Consider the following 26,834-nt stretch of genomic DNA (forward strand, 5'->3'; position numbering starts at 1 on the left):
AAGCATCCACAATTTATGATGCATGTATTTTATCTTATGAGGCCCACTTGAGCTTTATTACACTGACCTATTTGATGTGAAATATCAAAATGTAGTAGAATCCAAGGAGACATTGTGATTGCTTTTGCAGCTTGGTTTCTAGCAACTCCTTATAGGGCCATTTTTGCTATCCTTCGCAAGTAAAACGGTGAGCATTGCCCTGACTGTGGCTCGAACAGTGTTCATAGTGCTGGTGTCCCCTATAGCTCTCCATCGATCTAAACCTGTTTCCAGGTGGTGCCTGCTCTTTTGGAGTGCCTGTGATTGCAGAAAGTGCACCTTGGAGCTGTGTGGTGGAGATAAGGTTAGCGAGAATACAAACCTACACTCTAGCAGCAGTTGTTTTGCAAAGTTGCCATAAGACCTGCACCTGGCTCTGAAACACAATTTTGCCTTTCTCAGTGGGAGTGCTGGCCACTGAACAGCAGGTGTGTGTGTGTGTAGCATTTTAATGTCCAGGCACTAATATAACTCTAGGCATAATTTAAACTGACCTCATAGAAATGCTATGCTCATGGCAAAGGGCACCTATTAGATAGGAAGCTTACCTAAACAGTCTAATATAGTATAATGTAGTATAATTACAGCAAATACACAGAAAGTGTGTCATTCAAACTATACAATAATGATTGGAAAATAGGCTTAACAACAAACTAAGCCATGAGGCTTGATGGGCATTCTTTGACACAGTGAATTAACGTCATATGTGGCCTTACAGACATGGGTGGAAATGAATGGATGCATGTATAAATGGATTCAAGGCTTTATGGAGTACCTGTGTGGTGAGAGTTTCTTTCACAGCCACATCCACATGTTTTTCCTCCTGTCTGCAAGTTTCTTCCTCCTCTCTCTGTGTCGTCTTCAGTTCAGCCGGATCTCTGTTCTGATCATCCTGAAAGAGCAAAACTTGACATTAAACTAAGAGTTTGAAAAATCATCCTAGAGGTCACACTGTGAGGCAGCATGAGGCAGAAGGATGTGTACTATCATTTCCTACACGTAATGTTTTTTCAGGTCTGTCTTGAATCCACTACAATGGTCAGAATGAAAGTCTTCCAATAACAAGTATTGTTTCATATACAGAAACAATACTGGCATAACAATTACCCTCTTGACAGAGACTTTCTAGTAATGAAAATTCAGTGGGGAAATATGATAAGGAAATATGGTTATCAAAGAGCAAGCTCTTGCTATTATAATGATAATTTCATTGGATGGCTACATTAACCTTTGAAGTCAAACAACATTTAACAGGGCACATTAAGCCACTGGTTCTAATGCAAATGCAGGCATGGTTTCAACATCATAAGCTTCAATCACCTCACACAAAACACATGAAACACAGCGCACTAACTACTCAGCTGAGGAAAACATACAATGAGAGGAAAACATTTAGGGCACAGTGGGATGACCTTCAGCTCCAAAAAAAATGAAACAATGCAAGCAAACACATGCACCAAGTCTGACTATTAAGTTCCACCCATGCAGCACGTTATAGAGTTGACTGTTAGCTGTTTGGGAGAACATCAGTCCATGCACTTCAATAGCACAAATTTAACCTGAGGCAGTCAATGTGCACAGTGCAAATGGTAGCAGGTGTTAGTATGTTCTGTTTACAAAAGAAAAAAGAGGGAGAGGGACGAGAGCCAGCGTGGGAGAGAGAGTGGCAGAGAGTATTGGTAAGCCAGTGGAATGAAGCAGGAAATGGGAAACCCGTGGGTGGCAGAAACCCTCACCGTTGTGAAGTGAGTAGAAAGCAAAGCCCTGGCTTTATAGTGCCAGCAGGAGATGGCTGCCAGCACTGAGCTGGCAAAGTCGGCTACCTGGTCGTCTCCCATCAGTATATCTTCCTTGTAACTCTCCCCCATCTCCTCATCCTCCTCCTTTGCCTCCTCCAGCTCCAGCCCCCCCTCACTGGGTGAAGAGCCCAGTTTCGGGTCACTGTCAGTAGGACTTAGCTGCTCCAGAGAGTCCCCTCTGGGAATTAGATCCTCCACACATGGCCTCTCAGCCTGGGGCTCGCCTAGACTGGAGGTCAGCGTACTGACACTAGTGGCTGGCTGAAGGGAGCACCTCTCCCCCAGCAGTGCACCCTCACTGTCTGCATGCTGTAGCGTGAAGTCATAGACATGTGGTTTGTTATCGCAAGGCCAGTGCTACAGTCACGTTGTGATTGCAAGGCTGTAAATGGGATGGAATCATCATGAAGCGGCTTTAGCTTTGGGTGAGATATGATTTTGGTAATCCAGGGCAAGTCAAAGTGTGCTCTGTGAAGATTAGGTTTGCACTTTCTCATTTTTCGTTCGAGTCATTTTGCAATTAGAATACAAAGTTTAAACTGCTGAGTCAAAACTGGGTAAACCATATCTCACCACTGCACTCTGACCTAAAAAACCCGACAGAATGAAAAGAGCTTATCAAGGTTTAATAAAAGACAACATTTGGATTTCAGGTACTTACCTTCAAAACAGCTGCATAGAGAACAAAGATGAAGGGGAGGGGAAGAGATGAACAAATGAGAATGTCAATAAGTCTGAAAAAAGCACACTCAAGTCCAATATTACATGACAAAATAACATGAATACCACATGCATCTTGTACAATTATGGTGAGGACACAATCTCTGCCTCCATAAGCAGAAACTGAGTCAGGCAGTAGTTAGTCTGGGCCAGACTTAAGGGAGGCCCTGTGATTAGATAAATACCAATTAGAAACATCTTCCTCTCAGAGGCTCAAACTGGACATGATGCAATTAGCCAGGATGTGATGACCTACTCCCTCACAGAGATGGGAATGTTGACATGAAAATTGCTTCTTCATTACATTGGTTTGAAAAATTGATCTGGACTGCGAGCAAAGGAGAACTGGGTACAAGAATACAAAGGTTTTCTCTTTCATAATAGCCAATTTGAATAAATGAGAGCAGGAAGACACGCAGATCTGAGGGCAAGGCTGAATTTGACGGCTGAAAAGAGCTTGTGTATGACAAAGCCTACGGCCGATGTGGCATTATAATAAACTTCATTATGGGTGAGGCCAGTGGAGTGGGAGTTAAGTGTCTTTTGATCTGTTTTCCAGGTGTCTTTGAGGGAAAAACAAAGCACAAGTGCCATGGAGAGGTGGAACAGCCTTTATTGGACAGACACAAAATAACCTTAGCGGGGGGGTTATTTGATGCAGTAAGTGCATCAAACTGTTTCCCTTTCCCTTCCCTTTTGGCTGCCAAAACTGTACTGAACATACAATCCCAATTCCAAAGAAATTGGGATGCTGTGTAAGACGTAAATTAAGCAGAATGCAATCATTTACACATGAACTCTGTGTAATGACAACAGTTGTGTCCCTGAGCCCATGCAGTAACATCCTTTATAAACTCATGTTTCATTCCACAACTTTCAAATTCAGAATAAGCACATATTTACAAAAATCAATGAAGTTGATGAGGTAAAACTTTCTTTATATTGTCTCTGTGCTGTTTTCAGTTGAGCATGTGTCAAAAGGTTTAGCAAATTATCATTCTGTTTTATTTATGTTCTACACAGCAGTCCAGCCTTTTTGAAACTGAGGTTGCACAGTGATGTAAACAAAAAAGCCCACAGTGTACCAACCTTTTGTGGCCCTTATGATTTGTTTTGCAGGCTCTAAAAAGACAGAAATGAAAAAGACATAACTCACTCATGGTGTAGGCAACAATTAATCATCAGCAATACTGTTCTACTGATATTACATATACTAATACACAACAAATAGACACAAACAGATTGAGATGGAGTAATGGTCTTTAACCTGATCTTCTTCTCTCATTTCGCCCTCGAAGATGGAAGTCATCACCTTGGTAGGACTCTGCTTTCTTCAGCCTCTCAGGACTATAGTGGTACTTCCCTGGATCTGAGCAGCAGAGGGGTCTGTCTTTACACTGAGAGCAGCAGTTACAAAAACCATTTTCTCCACATAGACAGACGGGTTATGCCTTACTGGTAAATTAAACAGCAATCCATATTTTCCACTGAAAATTACCCACCCTCCTCTTTTGTGAGCAGCATCTTTGGTTGCTATGGAAACAGTTGAATTGGTCCTAGCATAACAAACGTTGCTCTATTAGTAACACTTACAGTTAGAATTGTCCAGGATGGCTCCTTTCGCCTTCAAAGAAAAAGACAGCATGTTTATATGCAATTCTATAGCAGCTGAGAAGGAAGACGTGAGGGACTGTGCTGTTTACCTTCTGAGGGACGATAGTGTTGTGGTTCTCAAGAATGAGCCTCTTAATTTGATGGGCCCAGAGACGCTTCTCTTCTACCGACTTGGCCTGGAACGACAAGCACTTGTCATTTAGAAAGAGTTATTGGAGTTAATAAACACACACCAGATACACACAAAAACAGAATAGAGACAAACTACAATGCAAAACCAGACAGAGAGAGAACCTGGCTCTTACGTGTCTGGGGAAAAAAAACTGAAAAATTTAAATAAAATTAATTCCAATTAATTTTCTTCAATGAACTATAAAATTATAATACATCTACAACCCAGATTCCAAAAAAAGTTTGAATAAATAAACATAATGTGATCATTTGCTAATCCTTTTTGACAGACACTCAATTGAAAACAGTACAAAGACAATATATTTAATGTTTTACCTCATCAGCTTCATTGATTTTTGTAAATATCTGCTTATTCTGAATTTGATTCAGCGACATGTTTCAAACAAGTTTGGACAGGAGCAACAACAGACTGGGAAAGTTGTGGAACGATTGATTGCATACTGTTTTTATTTACGTTTTACACAGTGCCTCAGCTTCTCTGGAAACTGGGTTGTAAATAAGACTAACACACAGAGAACAAAAAAAAAAAAAAAAAAAAGTTAAAAGTGTTGAAAGTGTTGACAGTCACTGGTGTTCTTATTTACCTGCACTGTGTGGGGTTGCTTGGGATGCTTGAAATGGATGACACTGAAGAGCAGCGGATCCTTGGCGCTGTCAAGTAGCATTAGGGTGGAGCACTGCAACCACAAAGAATGTAGTGATGTAGCTGGTGTCTCACCCAATTCAGTTTGTTACCTGCCTTGATTTGCTACCTTATCAAAAATATGTTTTATGTAACAGACAATATGCCTGTACTCAGTTTTCTGTTGTACACCAATATCATCATTCTTCTCGCATACATTTTTTTCAACTATTAAATCCCTAATCAATGATAAAAATGTCAAAAACCCATACTGAGATGTGGATCTTGTAGACATAGTGTTCCCCTCTTTTCTTGGTAATGAGGAGCATCTTTTCGAAGAGGAAGAGTGTACGGGTGTTCTTTGCCCGCAGGACATGAAAGGTGCCCTCCAGCACTAGCTCTCCATAGGTAGTCAGGTCAGGACCTTTCCAGTTGATCAGAAGAGACTGTATCTCCTGCAGATGCACATGAAAGCACACACCCCCAACACACACTCTCAGTCATGTTCCTTATATGCATGAAAGAAAATAAACGCCAGCCAAGTGTCAGCTTTTATTTGTAATCCTTATAAAACACATGTACAGAGAAAAGCAGGCAGTTGACTCAGTCAAAGTAAGAAAATCATTAAAAAGCTGCAGCCTTCATCTTAACATTCAACTAGACTTGAGAAAAGGCGTATAGATCAATACCAAACTGTGAAACTTCATGGATTTGCCTTGGACAATATCTGCTTGGAATTACTTGGAGATTTGGAGCTTTAAAATACATACTTATGCAAGAGATGGAAGTCACAGAGGGCAGCTTTGTTGAGAAAATCAAATGTGTGATAAATCGATGAATGAAATTACTTTGTGTCCTCCAGGATAGCAGAAAGAGTCACAGTAGCACTGGACAACAGATGTACAGGAGAAAATCGGAGAGTGTCTGAGACGGTGGGAAAATGCTTCTTGGCTGAGGATATACTGTGTGTTTGCAGTGCGTGACAGTGACTTAAATGCACCTTTTCAAATGGATGTTGGCATACATGTGTTTTCACTCCTTCTCACCTGCACTCTGACAGCGTGTTCGTGTTTCCTCTTCATATCGTTGATGTACCAGGCCACTCCGGTCATGGTGTCTATGGCCTCCTGAATGATCTCATAGCCCTCCTCCTCTGGGTCAAAGTGCTTTGCAATTTCCTTTGAAAGAGATCAGAGACAAATGCTGACAAGGTCAAGGGAACTAGTTGAATCCATCCCCAAACAAAGGTGTGTGTCCAACTCAGTTGTTTTTCTCTTTCTATTGTTGTTGCTTTTACCTTTAAAAAGACTTAATAGCTTTTAGCCTCTTAGGCCATTAATAATGAAATAAATCAGAGAACCAAAGAATAGAAAACACTTACAAAATGACATTGCTTCATCATAATGCAAAAGGGTTAAGAACTACTCCTTCATAGTTGATAATAAGATAAATCTACAAATGGCTGCATTGTGAAGAAAAGTTGTGTTGCAACACAATGACCACTGAGGACAATCTGTACCTGAAGCAGCAGGTGATACTTCAGGATCCTCTGGACCGGTTTGAGCAGATAGGAGCCCAAGGGGAGAGAGCGCTTCAGAGCAGCCTGCCGATCCCTGAAGAACTTGGCCAAAGTTTTACTCCTCATACAGTCGGTGAGTGCCGCCACTGAGCTGCAGCAGAGATTACTCATGTCAAATTTTACTCTCAAAGAAAACTTATACATGGTATTGCCAGCAAAAGTCTAATTAAAATTAGTATTTTTTTAGCTACTTACTTTGGATAGTTGGTGCAATACTGAGTGTATATTTCAAAGTATTCACTCTGAGGAAACACAAGTCAGAGAAACAAATTACTAGTGTTTATTTTCTTGAGGCACTGATATCACTCTGAATCAGAGGACAGTTCCTCTCACCTTATCTACAAAGCATCGAGCGATGGCAACAGGGTCGTTCTCACACATGTCCAGGGACTGCAGCAGTTCACTGAAAGGTAGAACACAACAACAGAGAGGAATCTGAGTGTTAATGGACTAACTAAGCTAATTAATTTGTCTAGGAAGGAATACAGAAACAAAACAAAAATTAAACAGAGGGAAAGAATGATGATGAGTGGCAATGTTCAATAAATCAATATTAATACTCTTATATCTGCCTTGACTGAGATGCGACCCTTGTTAAGACATAATGCCACTAGAGGGCAGCATACACTGTTAAAATGAACCTTACTGCATGATCAGACTGAATGTGAATGAACATCCATTCATCATGGAATTCTCCATGCCCACCGTCCCATCCAAAAGAAGCTTTATTCAGAGCTTGGGAAACAGAACCTGAGAGTTGTAAGGCATTTTAATGCTTTACACGGTGTCTCACCCCCTCCCCTGTAAAATGTGCAGGACTGATGACGGAGACATCACGGCAGGATGACTGTGGAAAAATACAACTGTACAAAGAAATCTAAACATCACCAATCAGCACAAGTACTCTGCACACAAGCTGTTCAGTTAACACAGGAAAATATCAAACACAATTCATCACGCAGCATTCCATAGCTTAGATCAGAGACGATGCAGCTTTACTGAGAGCGACTACAAGCTAATGTGTCAACATTCTCGTGGTACAATGAGAAAATGTTGGAGTCGAGATTTATTTCGGACACAGAGTCAATATTTGTTCATACCGCATGATTGCTTTGTCAACAATATTTAAGTTTGGAGGGGGACTAAGTGTTAGAAAGACAGATTCCTGAATAACAGCAACGTCGTTTATGAGTTAACATATTAATGTTCACGTCAAATGTGATTTAATGACCAAGATTACTGAGAACTCTTGAGTCGGTGAAGCCAACCCAGGGTTTGAATTACAACACAGTAATTAACGGTTAACAAAACATCTACTGTGTATAGTAAACAGTCTTTCACAGTCAGTGTATGATCCCTGGATGGTAAAATCTGGTCTCCCCTGGGCAGACTCTTGCAAATTGACAAATGTCTGTTGCAATATATACCATCATGGGACCTGTTCACAGGCTGACACAAGCATTTCTCCACCTGAAGAATACTCTAATAAAAGACAGTATCACTATCTGCATTTCTAACTTAAAGAAAACACAACCTTCCAGTGCAATGTGACAAGAACAAAGGCTTTATCTCTCAGACAAGAGCAGTACGAGGCCATTTTTAATCCAAAATCTGTCTTGCAGAGCTGGTTAGAATATCATTAAAAAGTAATACAAATCAAATCATCTCCATTTGTGGTTCAGAGCTGTATGGTAGCCTTGGCACGAGCAGGGAGGCTCCTCGCAGTGAGGGGGACAGGAATGTTAATGTGTGTTTTGGCAAGCAGCGTGGTCAGCAATGAGCCCTTGCTGACATAAGATGATTAAATGTAAAGCTAGCTGCACCACCATTTCCCTGGCTTTATGATATTTGCTTAAGTGTGTGTTTGTTTCTCATTGCTTGCGTTTTATGCCAGAAATATCAGCAGTGAGTGAGATAAAAGTAGTCAAGCAACACGCATTCTTAACATTCCTCATCATATTGTATTAGATACATATGAATGTATATGAAAGCATTCCTCAATCCTGTAGTTTAGACCACTGTGACCATTTTCAGTAATTAATTCAAAATTGGATGATCATTATAGGTGTGGTTATAGTATTACTTTAAACATCTATACAAAATATCTATCATCCCAGTGTGTTTGCATTTGGTGGAGTCACTTACCTGTTGAACTCATAGATGTCCTCTATGTTCCCAAACAGGGCACACACTTGCTCTGGCCGTATGGGAAGGTTACTCATGTCGATAATGTGAGCCAAGTAATCCTGGAAAAACAATAGAGATGGAGTTATACTTAATGTCAATGTTTGTTGACATGTTGAGTCAAGTGTCATATGGGCACTTCCACATTCTTACCAGTAGAGGGAGCATGTATATAAAAACAGAATTCTCCTTGTGTCCCGGTATTATCCTCTATGATGTGTGTTCAGCTGTCCTAAGACATTTGGTTTGACTGACTGGTCCAGTTCAGGGCTGCAGTGTATGACATTTCTCCTAATGTGCATAAAATGTGTTGCATCTTGATTTTAAGGCTTTTTTGTTCCGACCTTTACAGTAATTCACGCTAAACTGATGTGGTCTTTAAAGGATCCTTTTAAGGATTTGTTCCATTGACTAGAAGCCAGTGTGACTGTCTGGAAGAGGTTCTCTTGTACCGAGACCATAAACATCAGCACAGCCTGTTCCCCTCCAAAGACCCGACTCCCCCTGGACCCTGATGATGTATTCAAAAGTAGATAAAATATCTAAAAATACAGCGGCAAATATGCCAACATCTGGATGACAACCCTCCTTCTACACTCATGTGGCATACAACAACTCCAAACAAGTAGAGGAATAAGCTGATGAGGGACAAACACACACACATGCAGCGACTATATAAAGAGCATACCAGTAAACAGCTTTCACACACAACCAGTGTCCCAGATGATGTGGTGTAAATACGCACACACGCACACGCACACACGCACACACTTTGCAGGGCCCAGACTGAGAGTAGAGTCATCACACATTCTACTGAATGAACCGCAGCCGGTCATGGATGAAGAATTCCAGTGCAGTGACAGCAATGACTTACAGTCAGGCGTCTCATAGGCTCCTATAGAAAAACTCGCAACTAGTGTTACCACCATAAACACGTGACCTTTAGCACGCTGTGAGAGAATTCATGCTATTTATGTAGTCTCCTTTCTATAGGACTATTACCTTTGCTTTATTAAAAAATAAGCAGGCTGTTTTGTCCTTGTGTCAAACATGAATCATACTAAGTAATATGTTTGTCCAGGTCTTTCTGAAGCACTGACCACATTCTTGTCTCAGTGCTTAGTGTGATGATTCTGGGTGGGTTCAGGCCAGGTGTTGGGGGTGTATTTAGGCATGTGAGACCAGCTGGGTCAAACAGCTGTTCTCAAAATTTTATTTCACAGATAAGACAGTTGAGTGAGTGACAGACTAGATCTAAAGGCACAGTGAACACAGCTTCAACAGCTGTGTGAGCTGTGAGTTCAGTGTCAATATCAAGTGGAAGCTTTGGATTAGCTTGGTGTGGAAACAACGCTCAGATGAAGGAAGAGTTTCACGCATCGCTGTCAGAGTGGAGGCTTGGTGTGAAATTGAAATGAGCTGTGTGGAATCATTTTGATGTAAACCATACTGCAATCATAAAAGGATAGAGGATACATCTGTACTAGAATGTGTTCCCACACTGCAGCCTATGGAAAAACCAATCTCCTTTCATCTGTGTTTTTTCTCCAGTTGGCGCAAACATGAAGGTGTTTTTGTTGGCTGGGAAGGCTTGAGAGCTCAGGCTAGGCCGGAGCTCGCTGCAGGGCCCGTGTAAACCGGGGCCAGGCCAGGCCAGCCTGCTGCTCCTGTCAACTGAAATAGTTAGAAGTCCTGGAAGTGTTTGTCAGGAGCAAGTCATTACTCAAGCTGCGACAAGGGTAGCACTCCCTCCTGCAGCAACTGCCAGACGCCAGCACAGTCGGACACAATGCGAGGAGAGGTGCTTGCTGGTTTGCTGCCAGTCATACTCAGAAATGCCTCACGTGTTAAAGACATTACCATCAGTGCAGCAGAGAGTTCCTGTTTCTATGCAAGGCTGAGGAAAGATTGAGGGGCCACAGAGGTTTCTTGGTCTGGAAGTTGTTTCCAGACTACAAAAGGTAGACGATGTGATAAGATGTAAGTGGTCTGTTGAGTGCTAAAATCATCCCTGGCCCATTTTCCATGCTTCACATCTCTGCGATGAGGTTTCTACTATCTTTGACCACAAAGCGCAAGATTTCAGCCATGAAAGACCTACGCTCTGTCCCAGTTTTGACTGTGTTTGAACTCCAGATATGAGCAGAGTTCATAATCTCAGGCAACAGGCTGTAAACTTTCACTGCAATGTAAATATACATAATGGTTTATATATAACACTATGAGCAGACCTAACTTTTCCACCGTCAGATCTAGAAATCTATAAACAAAGCACACAATTGCCAGATGTCAGGTATGCATTTTTTCAACTGACTGATTGTTTGGAAAGCGGAACATTAGAGTGGATCCTGGTCTTGAAAAGAAAACAAAAAATCCACTCGATGTTTTACAAGTATAGGACTCATTTGTGGCCACAAACAGCTGCTTGGAACACAGCAGACATTATTTGCTCTCAAAAGCCGTTGAGTCCAATTCCCCTATTTTGGCTCCTGGCTGGCCAAATGCAGTAAATCACTTCCAAAGAGTGCTGTAGACATGAAGTCATAGCTGTATATTAATCCAAGTCAAACATGTGCTTTAAATACACAGTATACTGATGATTTACCTCTATAATATCAGATGGTTGGCTCACAGTGAATACTTGGCTGGAAGTGAAAAACACTAACTGTGACGGAAAATTAAGTTTGAGTACAGTGAGCATAACCCTGACATCCACTCACCTCCACAATGCTGCGCAGGTCCTTGACGTACATGCGTTCTGTCTCAATGATTTCCATGACAACACGGTCCACATAGGTCAGCTTTGGGTTGGGCGCCATGGTGTCCGTGATGACAGGCGAGGCAGGGATGTGAGGGACTTCGCCACTTGCCTTCCTGTTGGAGGTGGCGTTGTTGTTGTTCCACTGGTTGCTGATCACCCTGGGCTCCACCCGAGAGCGTGTGAGGGTGGGACTCGGGTCGCCTGCCCGCTCTCCGGTGCCTTCGGCTGGGCTCAGCTCCAAGTCAATGTCCTCCTCGCTCGGTATGGGTGGGGTGGTGGAGGAAGGAAGGACTACGGTGCTCCCAAAAAAGCTGCGACTATCATGGGATGAACCAGAGGACAGGGTGGACACCAAGCTCACTGGACGTTCACCCTCTCCTTCCAGTGGCTCCACACATAGGCGGCTGTCACAGTCTGGGCCCAAGTCAACGTTTGCCTGGTCATGTTCACAGGTGGAGAGGGGTGAGGACAACTGAGGAGATTCTGGGACAGGTGAGAAGAACACAGACAGAAGGTAGGTGTCAGGATATGAGAGACAGACAGTAAAACAGTGTTTTTAAAAGGCAGTATGGTCAACACACAAGGACATCCATCTCAGTTTGAATTCCTTATAGAGACACTCCAAATTACTATTAAAGTCACCTTTCAAGCATTTCATGCCTCATGTTCCAAAAGATACAGTTTTGTTTAGCTTTAAAGCAGTTTTAGTTTTACACTTTGTTTTAAGAAACTCTCTATGCTTGCTCTTTTGCAGCAACCATATTTCCACATTTGCATACCTAGCAGCCATCCTGTCCTACAGGTTGCTTCTGTGCAGCTGCACAAATGGTTTCAGCTTGAGGCAAGTACACAGTGGAACTACGCATTTACATTGCTTATTCATTATTACTTTGTACAGTGCGCTAGGAATTTCATTGTTTCTGTTGTTAACATTTAGTAATATAATGGTGTTACAAACCAGATGCATTTCAAATAGTCTCTAGTGATGACTTTGCTTGCCGTGTGGACAAATGCCAGTAAGGCTATGACTGTTTAGGGCCAACTTCAGATAAATATAATTTTAGCTACAATGCACAGACTACTATGTAGAAATCAGTCAAAGACAGCACAGAGCTTGGTGTCTCTCCACCCAGACTGAGACATGAAAAGTGGTTTACAGTAAAAGGCCTCGCTCAAATCATTACTGACATGGCCTAAATTAAAACACTGCATATTCTGTGGAAAACTTAGCCATTTCCTCTTGTTCTCCTGACTGCTGAAGGCTCAACCTTGGAAAAACAGAAAGGGGGGAAGGGGGGGTTGAAGGGAAGAAAAAAAATGGGGAACGGGACCAGAAGCTTTGTTTATATGTCTTTATTGAGCTTCGTTTAAATTTAAGAGAAATCGAATCCATATTCAGTTTCACATCCTTCCTGGCCAAATGGGAATTTTCCTAACAAACGTTTCCTAAATATATGAAGTCATGGTGGTGTGAGAATGGAGCACTGAGTGGCCACTGTGCAGAGAGCTCCATTTCCTTAAATATTCTGAGGGCAAAGGGGTTGAAAACCCAGCTTTTGCCCAGCTAAAGAAATGAAGCTTTGTCATATAATTTGACTTCAAACTAATAAATGGAAATGTACGAGGCACCAACCATCATTAAGCAAAACATTAAATTCAATTACTCAGGTAAGTGATATTGCCAAGTGGGGATGGAGAGCATAATTTGGTGTTGATAGCCTACAGATGTAGTTTATGTTATGAGCCTGAAATACATTCTCTTTCACCAATGTTGACAAGCTTGTAACTTAAATATGTTCATCATTAGATGCGCATCATTGGTCAGCAGCCCACAGCTGATAACACGAACCTGATGTTGTCAGGAAAAAGTATTTCATCAGTTTTAACGAGGCTACAACCGAACAGATTCACTATGAAAAAGCATACTCACTTGACTTATCTCCCATATGCAGTTTTATAGAGAATATACTTTTATGGCTCTCCTTAGAATAAATCATGTTAAAAAGACAAACATTTCACATGGGAAGTGCTCAAAGTTAGTGATTTATAAAGTCTTGAAAAAAGTGCGACATGCAGCTGGATGATGGGCTTTACCAGAAGAATCAAACCGCCTTTCAGTTTATTCACACACACACACCTTCTGGCATCCTAAAACTTTCCATGAGTCAGTACTGAGTTCATGAGAGTCTCGTTCACGCTGTGCAACTTGCTCCACAATCCACACCAAGCCATCCCAGCACAGTTCCCATGCAAAACCTCACTGGCAGAAACGAATGAGCAGGCGGGCAGGAGCTGACCGCTAGAGAAAACTCTGTTTACGCTCTGTGACAAATCACAGGGTTGATGGTGTAAAGAGAGCATAGCGGTGAGCTATTACACTCACTACACCACTATGAATTAGGATGAGGCATCCGCTTCCTTTACAGCTTCTGTCCTTATATTTGGTTTTGAGATTTGGTGTGTCTGGCATGTGAAACTCCCTTCCTCCTCCTTTCTCTTCCTCACACCCAATATCCCTCTATAAAAAAGCTGCTGTGCTGCAAACTACAATCAACGGCAAGTTAAAGGGAGAGGGAGAAACAGCACAAATCAACACTGTGTATGCACAGTTTCCACACTCTCCTAGTTAACACATGATGGCTCAGAATCATAACCTACATCTTCTTATGGACATCCTAAGTGCCAAAGCAAGACAAGTCTGACTGAACTCTACTAAAAAAGTAGACCATGGTAGTGTAGGAATACCATCTGACTTATCTGAAGACTTGAGCACTGGCTTGACTCCAGCACCAGCTCAGCTCTCACCACGGCTTTGATTGACCACTTTGGGTACTAGTTCTACAGACAGCCATTATATGTGACTGATAGAACACACCACATGTTTCAGGGGAAAGCAGCGCTGGTGGACCACTCGCTGACTTTGTTGAAACATGCCTTGCGGGGAATGCAAATGATCTGGTCAACATGCAGGCCTAAGATAAACCCAGTGCCTGGTGCTGTGTGATGTGAAGTGTTTCCATTCTGCTTGTTGCTCTGGACAAAGTCGACTCGTGATCCCCCCACTTCATAAAGTGTGTACAGACAGAGAAGAATATGCACCTATGTCCTTGTTTTATACCAGTTATCTCAGCACACTGAATAATAAGTATCCATTATCATAGAGACAGTGTGAAGGCAGAGTGTCTGGTCTTGCTCGGTGCCACAGAGTCTCTTTAGCATCTGCAAACACTTATAACTAATCTCTAAGGGATCTGTAGCCACAATGGCAGAGCCATGCCTATTGCTGTACCACCCTGTTGTCAGATGTGGAGGACTGTAAAGTGTCTGGTATCAAATTTAGCCTTTTAAAAACATATATACAAGTTTTCACTAAAAGAAAGCACAATTGAGCTGCTAACAGCCTTGCCTTGATGGTTAACAATGGTAAAATTAATATGCATACTAAACGAAATGTCTTGTCACCTTTAAGCAATTTTCCCTTGAGCAACTGAGGCTGATCTTAGATAAGCACAGTTTTCTGGCTGCTTTGAGAGCAAATTTGTTACCATTAACTTTATAGGTAGGAAAAATAGTTCTTGGAATTCATCCTTTAAAACCCAGATGCCAATCTGATGCTTTGGCAATAACTGCAGGGAAAGGTCTATAAAAAGAAACCACCATAACACAGGCAGTGGGCAACGTACACTATTTCAAACCATCTGTTTCCACAGAATTGGCTAAGACAGTCACCTACTGCACAAACATAGACTTTTGAACACTCAATTCTCCTATAAGTAGGGTGGAGGACTTGGGTCACATGACTTCATGAGTCAGAATTGAGTTGCAGATTTGAGGACTTCCGACTTGGTTGATTAACATTGACTCGGCTTTGATTCATGAATTGAAACTTTCCTTAAGACTTGAGACAGATGACACAAATGACTTGACATTTACATTTTTCTAGCTGCATTTTTGTAGAGAAGTAACATTTTGTTTTTGAAACATGATTAGGTGATTTTTAGTGACATGTGCTCAAACCCACCTACTAGGATGCAGCAGACCAGTAGAGGCTAACACACACAAAAGGCAGCTACTATGGAAGGGGCTAGTCCAAAAATAACAAAATTTGGATCCAAGGATTATGTTGTCGATGAAAGTGGTAAGAAGAGAACAGCAGTATGCACGGTCTGCAGCTCAAAAATCAGTGGCAGGTCCACCACAACATCGAACTTCATCCGTCACTACAAAACCTACAAAGAAAGGTAAGTGAACGTATTTTTTTAGTTAACTTATTGGGTGGTAAAACATTAGCTAGAAAGCTAATGTTAAGTTTAAGCTACATTAGATTTAGCTTTAAATCAATTATGCATTTTTTGAGAAGACATATTAGGGGCCATATAACCAGTTAAACCAGTAAGGATACTAGCTAACACAACTGCATGCTCATGACTATATGGTCATCGCTGTGACGTTAGTCTTCTCATAACATGCCACTTCTCTGCTGTTTTAAGCGCCCCTTTTATACACCATTGTGTGGCCACTTTGTTCCAATGCTGAATGCATTGTTAAAGCTGTGCTATTAGAAACAATCCCAAATCTTTTAATTTCAGTGTGCAAGTCTCGCAATCCCACTCTCTAGGGTTGTTTGGAGGCTTGTTACTGATTGCCACAAAATGTGAAATATCAATAAGACTTACTGATTTAAATGTGGAATTTGAGGAAGATCATCAGAAATTCTTGTGACTTGACATTGACTTGAAGGTTCAGACTTGAGACTTGCTTGTGATTTACACATGTGTGACCTACTCCCACCTGACTACTGAGTGTTAAATTGTTGTTCTAATAAGTAACAACTGTTCTTTAAACACTTGAAGCAGAATCACACTGATTACAGCACCAACAGCAGCTAAGATAAATAATAAAAGGAAGAGTTCAAATTGTTCATACAGGACATAATTTAAAACCATTTTAAGTAATTTATTGTATCCAATCACAAAAAATCCCTACCACTTTATATCAACAACTTAGTGGACCTGGTAAATCATGACTTACACAGAATGGTTGCATAGCAAAGTATATGATCCAGAACCAAATCTCCATTTCAGCCAAGAGATGGATTCACACACTACTATTTCACAAAGTATGCTACCACAACAAAACACAACACTTTCCTTTGTTTCAGCGCTGCACCATTACAGTCTTTAACTCACATACATAACCATTAACCAAGTCAAGGCTAGAGAGATAATGTAGTATTTGGACTACATTTCAGACAACCAGACAATCAAAGTTCATTTAGTCTCAACAAAGTCAGCATCAAGAATGTTAACTAAGTGTACATGGTGATCCTCAGTGGATTACATTATATCAGCTGCATGTGTGTGAGCAGATTACCAATGTTGTTGCTAAAGGAAAAATGGTTGGAATTCCAGAAAAAAAAATCCCAAACCCTTCATTGTAATTCTTTGAATTCCAGTTTCCTGGCTGTTAAGCCGAGGTTAACATTTACAGACAAAGGTGTGTTAATACTACAAGCGTGGCCTTCCCTTTCCTTTTGTTGCTTCTGTGCATCCAAATCCCCTGGACAATGGCTCACTTTAATGCAGAGCTGGCATACGCTAATACAACTTGTAACCAAATGGTTGTAAAGTGAGTTTGGATGTTAAGAAAAAATCCAATTAAATAGCTTTACAGTCCGGGACCCTTATATAGACGATAAAGCCAGTGTGAGAGGGTATGAATGATTAAGAAATGGCAATCAGGGATATGACAGGTGATTTGAGGTAAATACTTCAGTCTGTTTCATTGCTGAAAGCAGACAGGAGATTCACTCACTCAGGGGCTCGATGAGTAATCAGTCTAGAACTAATAATGTAAAGTCTGCCCTTGTTTCCATTTCAGTCTGAGCTTATCACGCAGTTAACAAAGCAGACAGTTCATAAACTCCTCCGCCTCTGACATCATGGTTGTGTGACTGACATGCGATGCCTAATAAGGTGGTGTAGTAGATGAACAGAAACAGTGAATACCCCAGCACCTGGTTATTAACTTGTCTGAAAGGCTACAGACACATTTACAAAAGAAGTTGTTGGCGTATGGCACACAAAGCATTCCTTTAAAAAGAATATTCTCTGGCTTACGTAAAAACAATCTTAGCATGGTTTCAAACTAAATATTACCACCTGCACTGAGAGCATGATAAGCTAGAACATGTAGCTATGACGTTAATCGTCGCTTGCAAAACACTTTGACACTGTGACTTTTCAGCAATTCATGCAAACCAGCCTCCATGCAAATTCTACCCCGGACAAGCTATGGTTTTAGTTTCTTCAACACCTAAAACTGCTCTGTCCACATATCAAACTTAACCAACTTCTGCTTACAGTTTCGCACTCAAAACACAATGACAGTAAAAAGATCTTTGTATACAGCGCATTGTGTAACACAACGTCTACTTGACTTAGGGTATTAGGAAACAAACTAGACACAAACAGGGTAATTACAATGTCAGTCGAAAAAATTATGTGGCATGACGGAAACTGTTACAAGCATCAACAACAGATAAGTTCAACTGATTATATGTTTAAAATAGTTTTATAGAGCAAAACTATATATAGATTCACTAATTATTACCTTAAAGATGGCAGGAATGATTTGTCCTCCAAAGCAAGAAAACTGAAAGAACAAGGTGTCAAAGTCCTGGAGGATTTCTAAATCATCATCTCCAATGCCTCCAACTCCTGTGACCTGACTTTAAATATGATGAACGATGAGTGTGCACTACACAGTTTAAAAGGAGCTGTCTCAGAGAGAGACACACCTTTATGACTATTTCAGTTAGACTTAGTGGGACCCCAAGTCGAACTTCATTGTAAATTTGCCTGAGACTCCAAAAATAACCCAGAAGTTCCTCCTTTGTCTGGCTTACAGCCTTTTGTTTTCTAACCAAATCAGGGGCAAAGAAACAGGAACAACACAGCATGTATCAATGTTTAGCATGCAAATGCTTATCCTAAAGCTGCAGGAGCTCTTAGCATCAAAAAATGACTTTCTCTTCATTGGAAATCTGATACGGGTAACATAAGCCAGATTGAAGCACCTTGACTGCTCTAAAGGTTTTGCTGCCGGTGGTAAGTCTGTCAATTGCATTAGTGTTAAGCACTGTTTTCTGAAACAAAAGTAAGAGTGACAGCACTGTGGACAAAACATCTCACTGAAAAACACAAGCCCCTGCCTGCTCTGTTAGTAACACTCCACACAGCTGCTCCTGCTTGATTCACTCTGACTCATGTGTCAAATGGTTAACGAATTAGAACCCAGCGTACGATGAATCACATCTAAATAGACCTACTCCGAACACTAGCTTGATCATACCTGTTACTGCATGATCAATTACGATAGAACTGTGAAATATTGGTCATTTTAGTGCTTAGCTTCATCACACTGAGTCATCTGGGAGGATCATCTAGGAAGGAATTGTTTCCTGGGTGCCTGGCACTGTCTTGGCAGCTTCATACATTACATCAATCCCCTGAGGACAAAAAGGTTTGTGTTGCAACTTCACCAACTTGTCTCCTCAGTAACATTTACAACATTTCTTACAACATACCCTCATCTTCCTTGACAGAAAACAAGTTTAAATCACATCATCTTTTCACCTGTTTTTCTTTACTGTGGCCACAAAGACAACTTTCAAATCCCACATTACCACATAACAAGGTGGAAAATCCCTGTTCCGAACTGGCTGATTAGTAAGCTCACTCACTTCTCAAGAAAAGGAAAAAAAAACCAACAACAACTACTTCAATCCAGCACTTGGCGCGACTGCTAAACTGCTAACTCTTTCAGAGCCAAGGGCACAGTGTGTGACCTATCTTCCACTGGGGGGTAAAGAGGGGCTCGTGTTTTGCAGTACATCTTAATAAAGCCCTTCCGTCCCTCAAGATCCACTCTGAACTTCCATCTTCAACACCCCTCCACAACTCTGGCACTAAACTCCTCCCCCAGTGGCTGTTGGGAGATGGGGAGGTAGTCTTGCTCTGATCCCCTTGGGAAAAACTCCTCCCCACCTGGCAACGGTGAATGGCTGCTCCTCAGGAGGCCAGGAGGCACAAGCATGAAGGGTGCCTCCGGGGATTAAGCCCCTGAGTCTTCAGAGACCATTATCAAACAGCATGGGTCAGAACACTGGAGATCAGACACTGAGGCCGATGGCCTGGATTGATTTCTTATCCCTTGATGAATGAAAGAATTAAGGCCACTTCAAGGGGTTTTCTGCTTGAAACAGCCATTCATACATACAAGATGGTTTGATTTACACCTGTCTTTGGCCTCACAAGGAGCTTATAATGCTGTGTTAATAATTAGCCTGAAGGTCGGTAAATAAAGCCTAGTGGACAACAGGGGCTGAGTACACACACACAAACTGAACCTGCATTCCACACTGACAGTCAAGGTCATAACATTATGCTGGGAAGTTTTAGGGGAATTCTGGTGTCTAAAAGTGAAACTATGCTTTGTGCAGTCTACAGATTTCAGCCATTTACTGATAACAGTTAAACATCAAGATGCATTTGTTAGAGCTTTTAGATTCCTGACATCCTTACATAGAAAAAGGACTCGTGGATTAGACGACCATGATTGCAAAAAAAGGCTCCTATAGCAAAAAACTGGATGGGGAAAGGACAAGGTCACTGTAAGAATGACACTGAAGATTGACATGTTTCAGAGAGGCAGAATTCTCAACGTACCAAATGGACAAAACACCTCAAAAGGCTCAAATTTAATCCTGTAAACCTCTCGTGTGCTCGACCCTGGCTCTTAAAGGATCCAGCTGTGCCAGCTAACCTCAGTGCATAGGCATGTGATGATCCACTTAGGAAACTCCTCCATCAACAAGCCCCCCTCCAAGAGCCCTTCAGACACTAGCACACAGCCTGCTTCGGATCTATTCAAAACTTTCATTTCCTCTGGACATCACACACCATCTGGGCCCTGAGGTGTGAGTCTATTGTAAACTTTACCACCAATTTGATAGTCTACAACCAAACTGCTGTCCTGTTAGCGCCTCACTGAAGAGTCCACACAGGCTGGTGGCTGGACAGCTGTGTGAAGTGTGGAGGGGAGAGGACACTTCATTTACTTCACATCAAGCTGTTAATCACATGCAGCGTTATAAAGGGTGTGACACTGTTTATCCTCTAGTTTAGGCCTCAATAACACGTACTGTACACAGCAGTCAAATAAAGATTTTCATAGTTTGCTTTGGCAGTTACTTACTTGTCTTTTGTGTACTTCACTAAACACAGAACAGATGTTTTGTCATGCTATTTTGAAATACAAGAAACAGCATTAATTACATAAATCATCTTAAACAATAACATACAAGTAATATCATTAAGCCATTTTTGTGTTTACTATTACATCTTCACTAAAATATTCTAACGCACTGCATGCCTGATTGCAAAACGCCAACTGAATGCTAAGTGTTATGGAGGAAGCTGATAAATAGTTTTATTGATTCAAATGAGTTTCTAAGAGGCCATCTAACAGGAACACCCGAAGCACAGAGCCTGTAACTAATGTGGGTAATCCAGCGGAAGAGCTCTATAGGAGGAATGTCATTGTAGGAGGCTGTAAAATCATTTACATTGAAATAAATGCTTTTGTGAGGAGTACGGGAGTCTGAGCCCAACAATGAAATGAAATACAGTGAATGTGGAGTTCTACTCACTATGTTATGTAATGATGAACTTATGCAAAATTAGCAAGTTGTTGTGGACATGCAGGGGGGAGCAGGGTATCCATGCATGACTCTGAAAACAGGAGTTGCTGCAGGCTCACCTGAGGGTGCCTGTGATTAACACTACAGGCAATTAAGCAGAGAAAGAGTTCCAGTCCAAGAGCTCCACTGACAAGCCCACTCAGAGACGCAGCCATCCCTGCCATCATATATCTATGTCCACAACCCTATGGCCACTGGTGTGGAAAAGCTGCAGTGAATGGAGATGATCCATCTGTCGCCCCCAAAACCCCTTTAAAGCTGTACATTCTGCACACACAGCTACATTCCTGCCTGGGGTTAAGTAGGTCAGAGGGAACCCTTATCTTTGAGAGAGGTGCTTCATGCTGCCTCAGGTCTGTTGAAGCCTGACATTGGATTGATGGGCTAATGCATGTCACACTAGCTTTTTAGCCTGATATATTTCACATGTGGTATGCAAGGTCTATATTCAAGCTGCTTCCCATTTCCAACAAGTTGATGAAAGTTTAGCTAAGGTGGAAATTATTAATGTAGGTTCCCTTCATCCAATTCTTCTGGAAAAGGGAATTCAACCTGCAGAACAATAACAGCAAAAAAAGAACATCTGGATAGATCTTGGAGCAATATTTTCCTTTATGCTGGTTTTGTCTAATGATGCATGGTGCCACCCAAAGCCTGCTAGTAGTGAAAATTACCAACACAGCTTCTTTTCATTTCAAAACTCTTCAACTATTCACGTTGAGTTAGACTGTCGTCACTCTGCCCCCCTCCTGCCCTTTCTTTCCTGGTTAGCATGAGCTCATATCACAGTTTCCTCTACTGTGCATACTTCAGCCCCAGCATTGCCATATATTAACAAGTGTCGAATCGCAGCTGGATAGCTACCACAACCTTTTTACTGTTTACCTTGACCAGACAGGGGGCTTCCTTACACCATCTGCGTGCTAACCACAGCCAATCATCACCTCTCACAGATAGCGCATTTCCAGCCACCCTGCCCCTTAATTACCATCCATCCATCCACAGCAGGGGAGCTAGGCAAGTCACACTTTAACTTCAACTGGCCCACAAACAAAATCAGTCTGAAAAAGTTTCAGCTGCAAGTGGGTATTCTGTCAGGCCAAGGTGATTTCACACTGGACATCTGAGCTGCAAAATGAGCTGTGAGAACGTGTGGTTGGTGCAGAGTGGCCTTTTGAGGAAATAGAGACACATTTTCATGAGGGCGGCACACGTCTCCCCCAGCCAAAAGCCTCCTCTGGCCAAAGCTGAACCAAAGGGACAGGCGCAGAGGAAAAGGAGAACCATTGACACGCTGGTATTCTTCAGCCAAAGGGGAAGCCCTGTGCCAAATGTGTTCAGTAGAGAGAAGAGGAGGAGTGGGGGCGGTGGGGGGGTTAAGGGGACAGAGCAGGCAAACAGATACAAAGAGGCCCTGTGTCAATGCTGTGGCTCTGTGACTGAAGATAATGAACACTAAAATAATATGTAATTTGAGTGGCCCCCAGCATACAAGGTCAGCACCGCTGGCTAGACCAACCATCTTGGCTGTCTGTGATTCTGACACATTCTGGTTTGATGTACGAGTGTTCAGGGGTTTCTGCTCTCTGAAAGGGGGTTGGACAAGCTCCACAGCCACACAAAGAGCCTCTCTGCCAGTCTGGACTGTAGGAGGGAAGTTCATTGCTCTCTCAGCACTGCCTCTCAAAGCCTCTACATTTCCTCTATTCTTCCATTTCAAGCATTTTTCCATTCACCTCTGCTGTACTTCTGTGTTGTGTTTGTACAATGTCCTGGGTAACCTGATATATCATGAGGAATAATCTATTTTATTAAAACTCCATGTCATAAGACTGGTCAATTCACATGACGCAATTAACAGAGCATACTGAATGTGACTGCATTGATCTTACCTTCCCCCATTGGGCCCTGGTGGAGAGCAGAATGGGACCCCTCTGGCATGGCACTCAGGCCTCTGGAGCTGACAAAACAAAACACAAAGGCTCAAAAAGACTCTAGGCACTTCAGGGTTTCAGGTACAGTAAAAATGCCACACAATGCTTATCATTGTTGAAAAAAAATTGTTAACGTGTCTTTACTTTATGTTAGTCTTTTAAGTTTTTAACCTTTTGTCAAGTGAGCCACGCTTTCTACACTAGCCTAGCCCTGCTCACTGAAATCAAACCAGGTTCAGTCTATTCAGGTCTTATACAAAGAGGAAATTCTTCCCATTCCCCTACTCACTGCTCTGCATTGGCTCATGCCAGGCACTTGCTAATGTATAGTAGCGCTGGGGCTGAGGTATGCACAGTAGAGGAAACTGTGATAAAAGCTCATGCTAATCAGTAGAGAAAGGGCAGGAGGGGGGTTGGAATGACAACAGTCATAATTTAGCATGAATGCACACGCAAGAGATTTAGCAGCTATAAAGTCATTGTTACAGGATTTGACATTTGCAAACCTCTGCAACTGCAATTTGAGCTATGTAAATATCAATTATGCATCTTTAATTGATGTGTACCTCAAAAGCAGCATTTCAATTTGCTTTACAAAAAGAAAGACCACTACTATAAATATGATGATAAATAATGAAAGACCACTACTATAAATATGATGATAAATAATGCCTGCTACATAAATTACTGAAGAACCAAATAGGCGAGGCCAACAAAAACAAGTACATTTTATATAAAGCTGTCTTGTTTCTATAAATTTGCTCAGTAAGTGTTACAAATAAATCCATGTCACATCAAAACAAGTTATCTCATTGTCAGTGTAACTGTCCCGTGAGATTACAGGTTCACCCCCGGTGGCCTGGATTTTTCTAATCCCTCATGCCAGGCTGTTAATGATGAGGTGTGTCCCCTCGGAGCCACTGTGATGCCAGTTTCTCACATCACTGCCTCTCTGGCTCCTTAAAACAAATTAACATGGAAGACTGTGCATGAGAACTTGTCTCCCTGTGATTCCTGGTGAGCCTCCGGCCTTTTAAACATCACATTCTTGCGCCAGCTAGATCAGAGGAGTGGGAATTCTTCAGGGATTAGGATGGGCATTGTTCCTAGTGCGCTTGCTGGCCACTGTGCCGAGCTGACAGCCAGGCCAGCCGAGGCCAAACTGAGCCCACTGCCAGGAGGTTCGCCAATTAAGATGTGCAGGAATGCAAGGAGAGAAATCACAGAGCTGGATCCACACATCAAGATCATTGCTTCACTGTAGGGTCCCTGCAGCTGCAGCCTGGACTCAAGTAAAACTCGCTTCCTTGACAAGAAATCCAGCAGCCATAAAACTATTATTGTTTTGTATTCCTTCTATATCGACAGCAAAACACAACACGTAAATAGGGGGAAAAAATTGCATCCATCCTGGCAAAATGAAATGTTGGCTCTTTTTTGGACTCATGAGCCAACTAAATGTTTGACTTGTTTACTTAAAATATACCCCGTGGAGGCTTTGACCATTACCAGCACTGCTGTGCACGGTTTTTATGAGAGTGTCCCCTTCTGTTTGTATCTCATTAATATTGTGCAAAGACCCACATGCATATAAGTCCACAGGCACACAGTACCAGGAAACAAACGCATTAATTTAGATTCTTTAATGGTATTTCACTGATTGTTTGTGACCTAGTAATGCAAAAACACAGGTAAAGAAGAAGACGAAGAAGAGATGAAGATTAAGAAGAAGAAATTAATTCAGCAAGCTTGCTAAGCCTCAGGGACACATACACACAATGCAATTTGGCAGGAAAAAGTAAACATTCATTTTGTTTATTCACAACCTCCACAGGATACTTTTAATATAAATGTAATGAACGTTTTCAGATGTTTCAACAAAAATGACAAATGTTTTTTTTAATCTAATCAATGTCCAGTGTGTGCTTCATGCACTTTGGGTCTGAAAACTCTGAACAAAATGTCCAATTTTTAATATTCTTATCATCAAAAATTGAACAATCCAGCAAACATCACCATTTTAATCTGTTTGCCTTGTCGTCAGTATGGATCTGATTGAAATCGATAATCTTGTTGCATATTTCAGAGCAAAGAATATGCTTTAAAACAGGCAAATCTATGCTCAGTCAATGCAGCCCTGCTGCAATGACATTCCTTAAGAATGAAGCCTCCTCAGCCTTTGACCAAGCCTGGGCAATTGGTTTTCAAGTGGTGGGTTAGTTTGTGTAACCTGCAGGAGTAGTATTCATGTCGAGGGGCATACTTTGAACTTGTCTTAGTGAACAGTGAACTAATAAAATCCACTGATAATCCCACCCACCGTGACCTATGAGCTAACCCCATTTAATGACCAGACCAAAACTATGCTAATCTGTCTTTGGTCAATGAGAGGCTAGACTAGGAACAATAGGCTCAAAACCTATATATATTGTAGACGTCTGGGTCTTAAAAATGTTTTTCCAATGTCTTATCAACAGCTGTCAGTAGGTGTAGAAAATGGTTTGGGTGGAGAAAGTTAAAATGTCTGATTATGTCTAGCAGGACATGATAAAACAGTGTAACCCACAATCGTAACACATCTGGACAAAATTCAACAATCCTGACTCATTAATTTTCACCTCCTGTTTGAATGGCAATTCCAAAACCTTGTTTTCATAGGGAGGGGGCACGGCCGAATTTCAAATCCTAAAGAAAACACTACACACAGACCAACATTCATGCCAAGCTGACCACCTGTGCCTGAGCTAGCTGTCATTTCACACAAATGGAGAGCATTTGGTTCCCACAGCTGATGATTGAACTACCCGCAGCATGAACCTCCCGCATGGGAATCTGCAACTTGCCCCTTAATTGAAGACAGATGCTACAACAACCAATCTGATGACTATCAAAAGAAAGAACTGCAATGGATCGCTTCTTCAGACGGGGTGATAAACTTCCTTGTTCCTCTAATCGCTAGGCTTTACACTGATCCAGGCAGTCAAAGCCTGAATTCCTTTCTTTAAAACACAACAAACAGATGATTGAAACGGGACAGATGCTGGTAAGATACAGCAGTGCTAATGCAAATAAAGAGAAAATGTATACTGAGTCATCACCACAAATGTGTTAAAAGTCTAACTCCCAGATAGACCTAACATGTTAAAGGGTCCTCGGGGGTGATGACTATCTGGAGCGTTTTTCACCACTGACAGCCCGTCAAGGTTATGAGAGAAGTGAAACCACTGAGTGCGTCTACAGAGGAAGCCAAAGCAAAACAAGACTTCTGCTCCTGGGCAGACATGTCACTTTCTCTGTCTCTTCAGGAAGGGTTACAGTGGGCACAGACAGGTCAGTGAGGATGTCACACCATACCACACCAAAAGAAAAAAAAAGTGTTATTGGATGCCAAGGATGCTGCCAATTAAAAGACCATTAACATTAAATCCTGAGTTGTTATTCTAACTGCGGAGCCTCCAAAGAAAACTCCCATCCACCAGCTGTCATACTGCTCATTGATGATGCTCACAGCTGATTACATACAAGTTGGGTACAGCATCTGAATCCAAAAAGAGAACTTAATCAGCCTTTTGTGCAACGATTAACAGCACAAATATCTTTTTCCTCGTGCGGAACAAGTTGATGAGG

General features: G+C 41.8%; 1 protein-coding gene across 3 annotated transcripts in view; it reads right to left on the reverse strand.

Moving 5' to 3' along the window:
* LOC121618914 (pleckstrin homology domain-containing family G member 3) overlaps positions 1-26,834 on the reverse strand; it is a 32,653-nt gene that overhangs the window by 3,251 nt on the left and 2,568 nt on the right. Inside the window, exons 2-17 of one of the 3 annotated variants that reach the window (XM_041954557.1) lie at positions 23,166-23,233; positions 11,470-11,993; positions 8,711-8,811; positions 6,899-6,968; positions 6,761-6,807; positions 6,506-6,656; positions 6,033-6,164; positions 5,259-5,441; positions 4,949-5,041; positions 4,262-4,348; positions 4,152-4,182; positions 3,826-3,927; positions 3,648-3,680; positions 2,500-2,510; positions 1,863-2,147; positions 815-931 (exon numbers count right to left, since the gene is read on the reverse strand). In XM_041954557.1, the coding sequence (XP_041810491.1) occupies positions 815-931; positions 1,863-2,147; positions 2,500-2,510; positions 3,648-3,680; positions 3,826-3,927; positions 4,152-4,182; positions 4,262-4,348; positions 4,949-5,041; positions 5,259-5,441; positions 6,033-6,164; positions 6,506-6,656; positions 6,761-6,807; positions 6,899-6,968; positions 8,711-8,811; positions 11,470-11,993; positions 23,166-23,214 (2,016 nt within the window). In that variant the 5' untranslated portion in view covers positions 23,215-23,233. Of the gene's footprint in view, positions 1-814; positions 932-1,775; positions 2,148-2,499; positions 2,511-3,647; positions 3,681-3,825; positions 3,928-4,151; positions 4,183-4,261; positions 4,349-4,948; positions 5,042-5,258; positions 5,442-6,032; positions 6,165-6,505; positions 6,657-6,760; positions 6,808-6,898; positions 6,969-8,710; positions 8,812-11,469; positions 11,994-23,165; positions 23,234-26,834 lie in introns of all 3 variants that reach the window. The other 2 variants (XM_041954556.1, XM_041954558.1) reach the window with 2 other exon arrangements.

Source organism: Chelmon rostratus, chromosome 15 (genome assembly GCF_017976325.1).
Source record: "Chelmon rostratus isolate fCheRos1 chromosome 15, fCheRos1.pri, whole genome shotgun sequence".
NCBI lineage: Eukaryota > Metazoa > Chordata > Actinopteri > Chaetodontiformes > Chaetodontidae > Chelmon > Chelmon rostratus.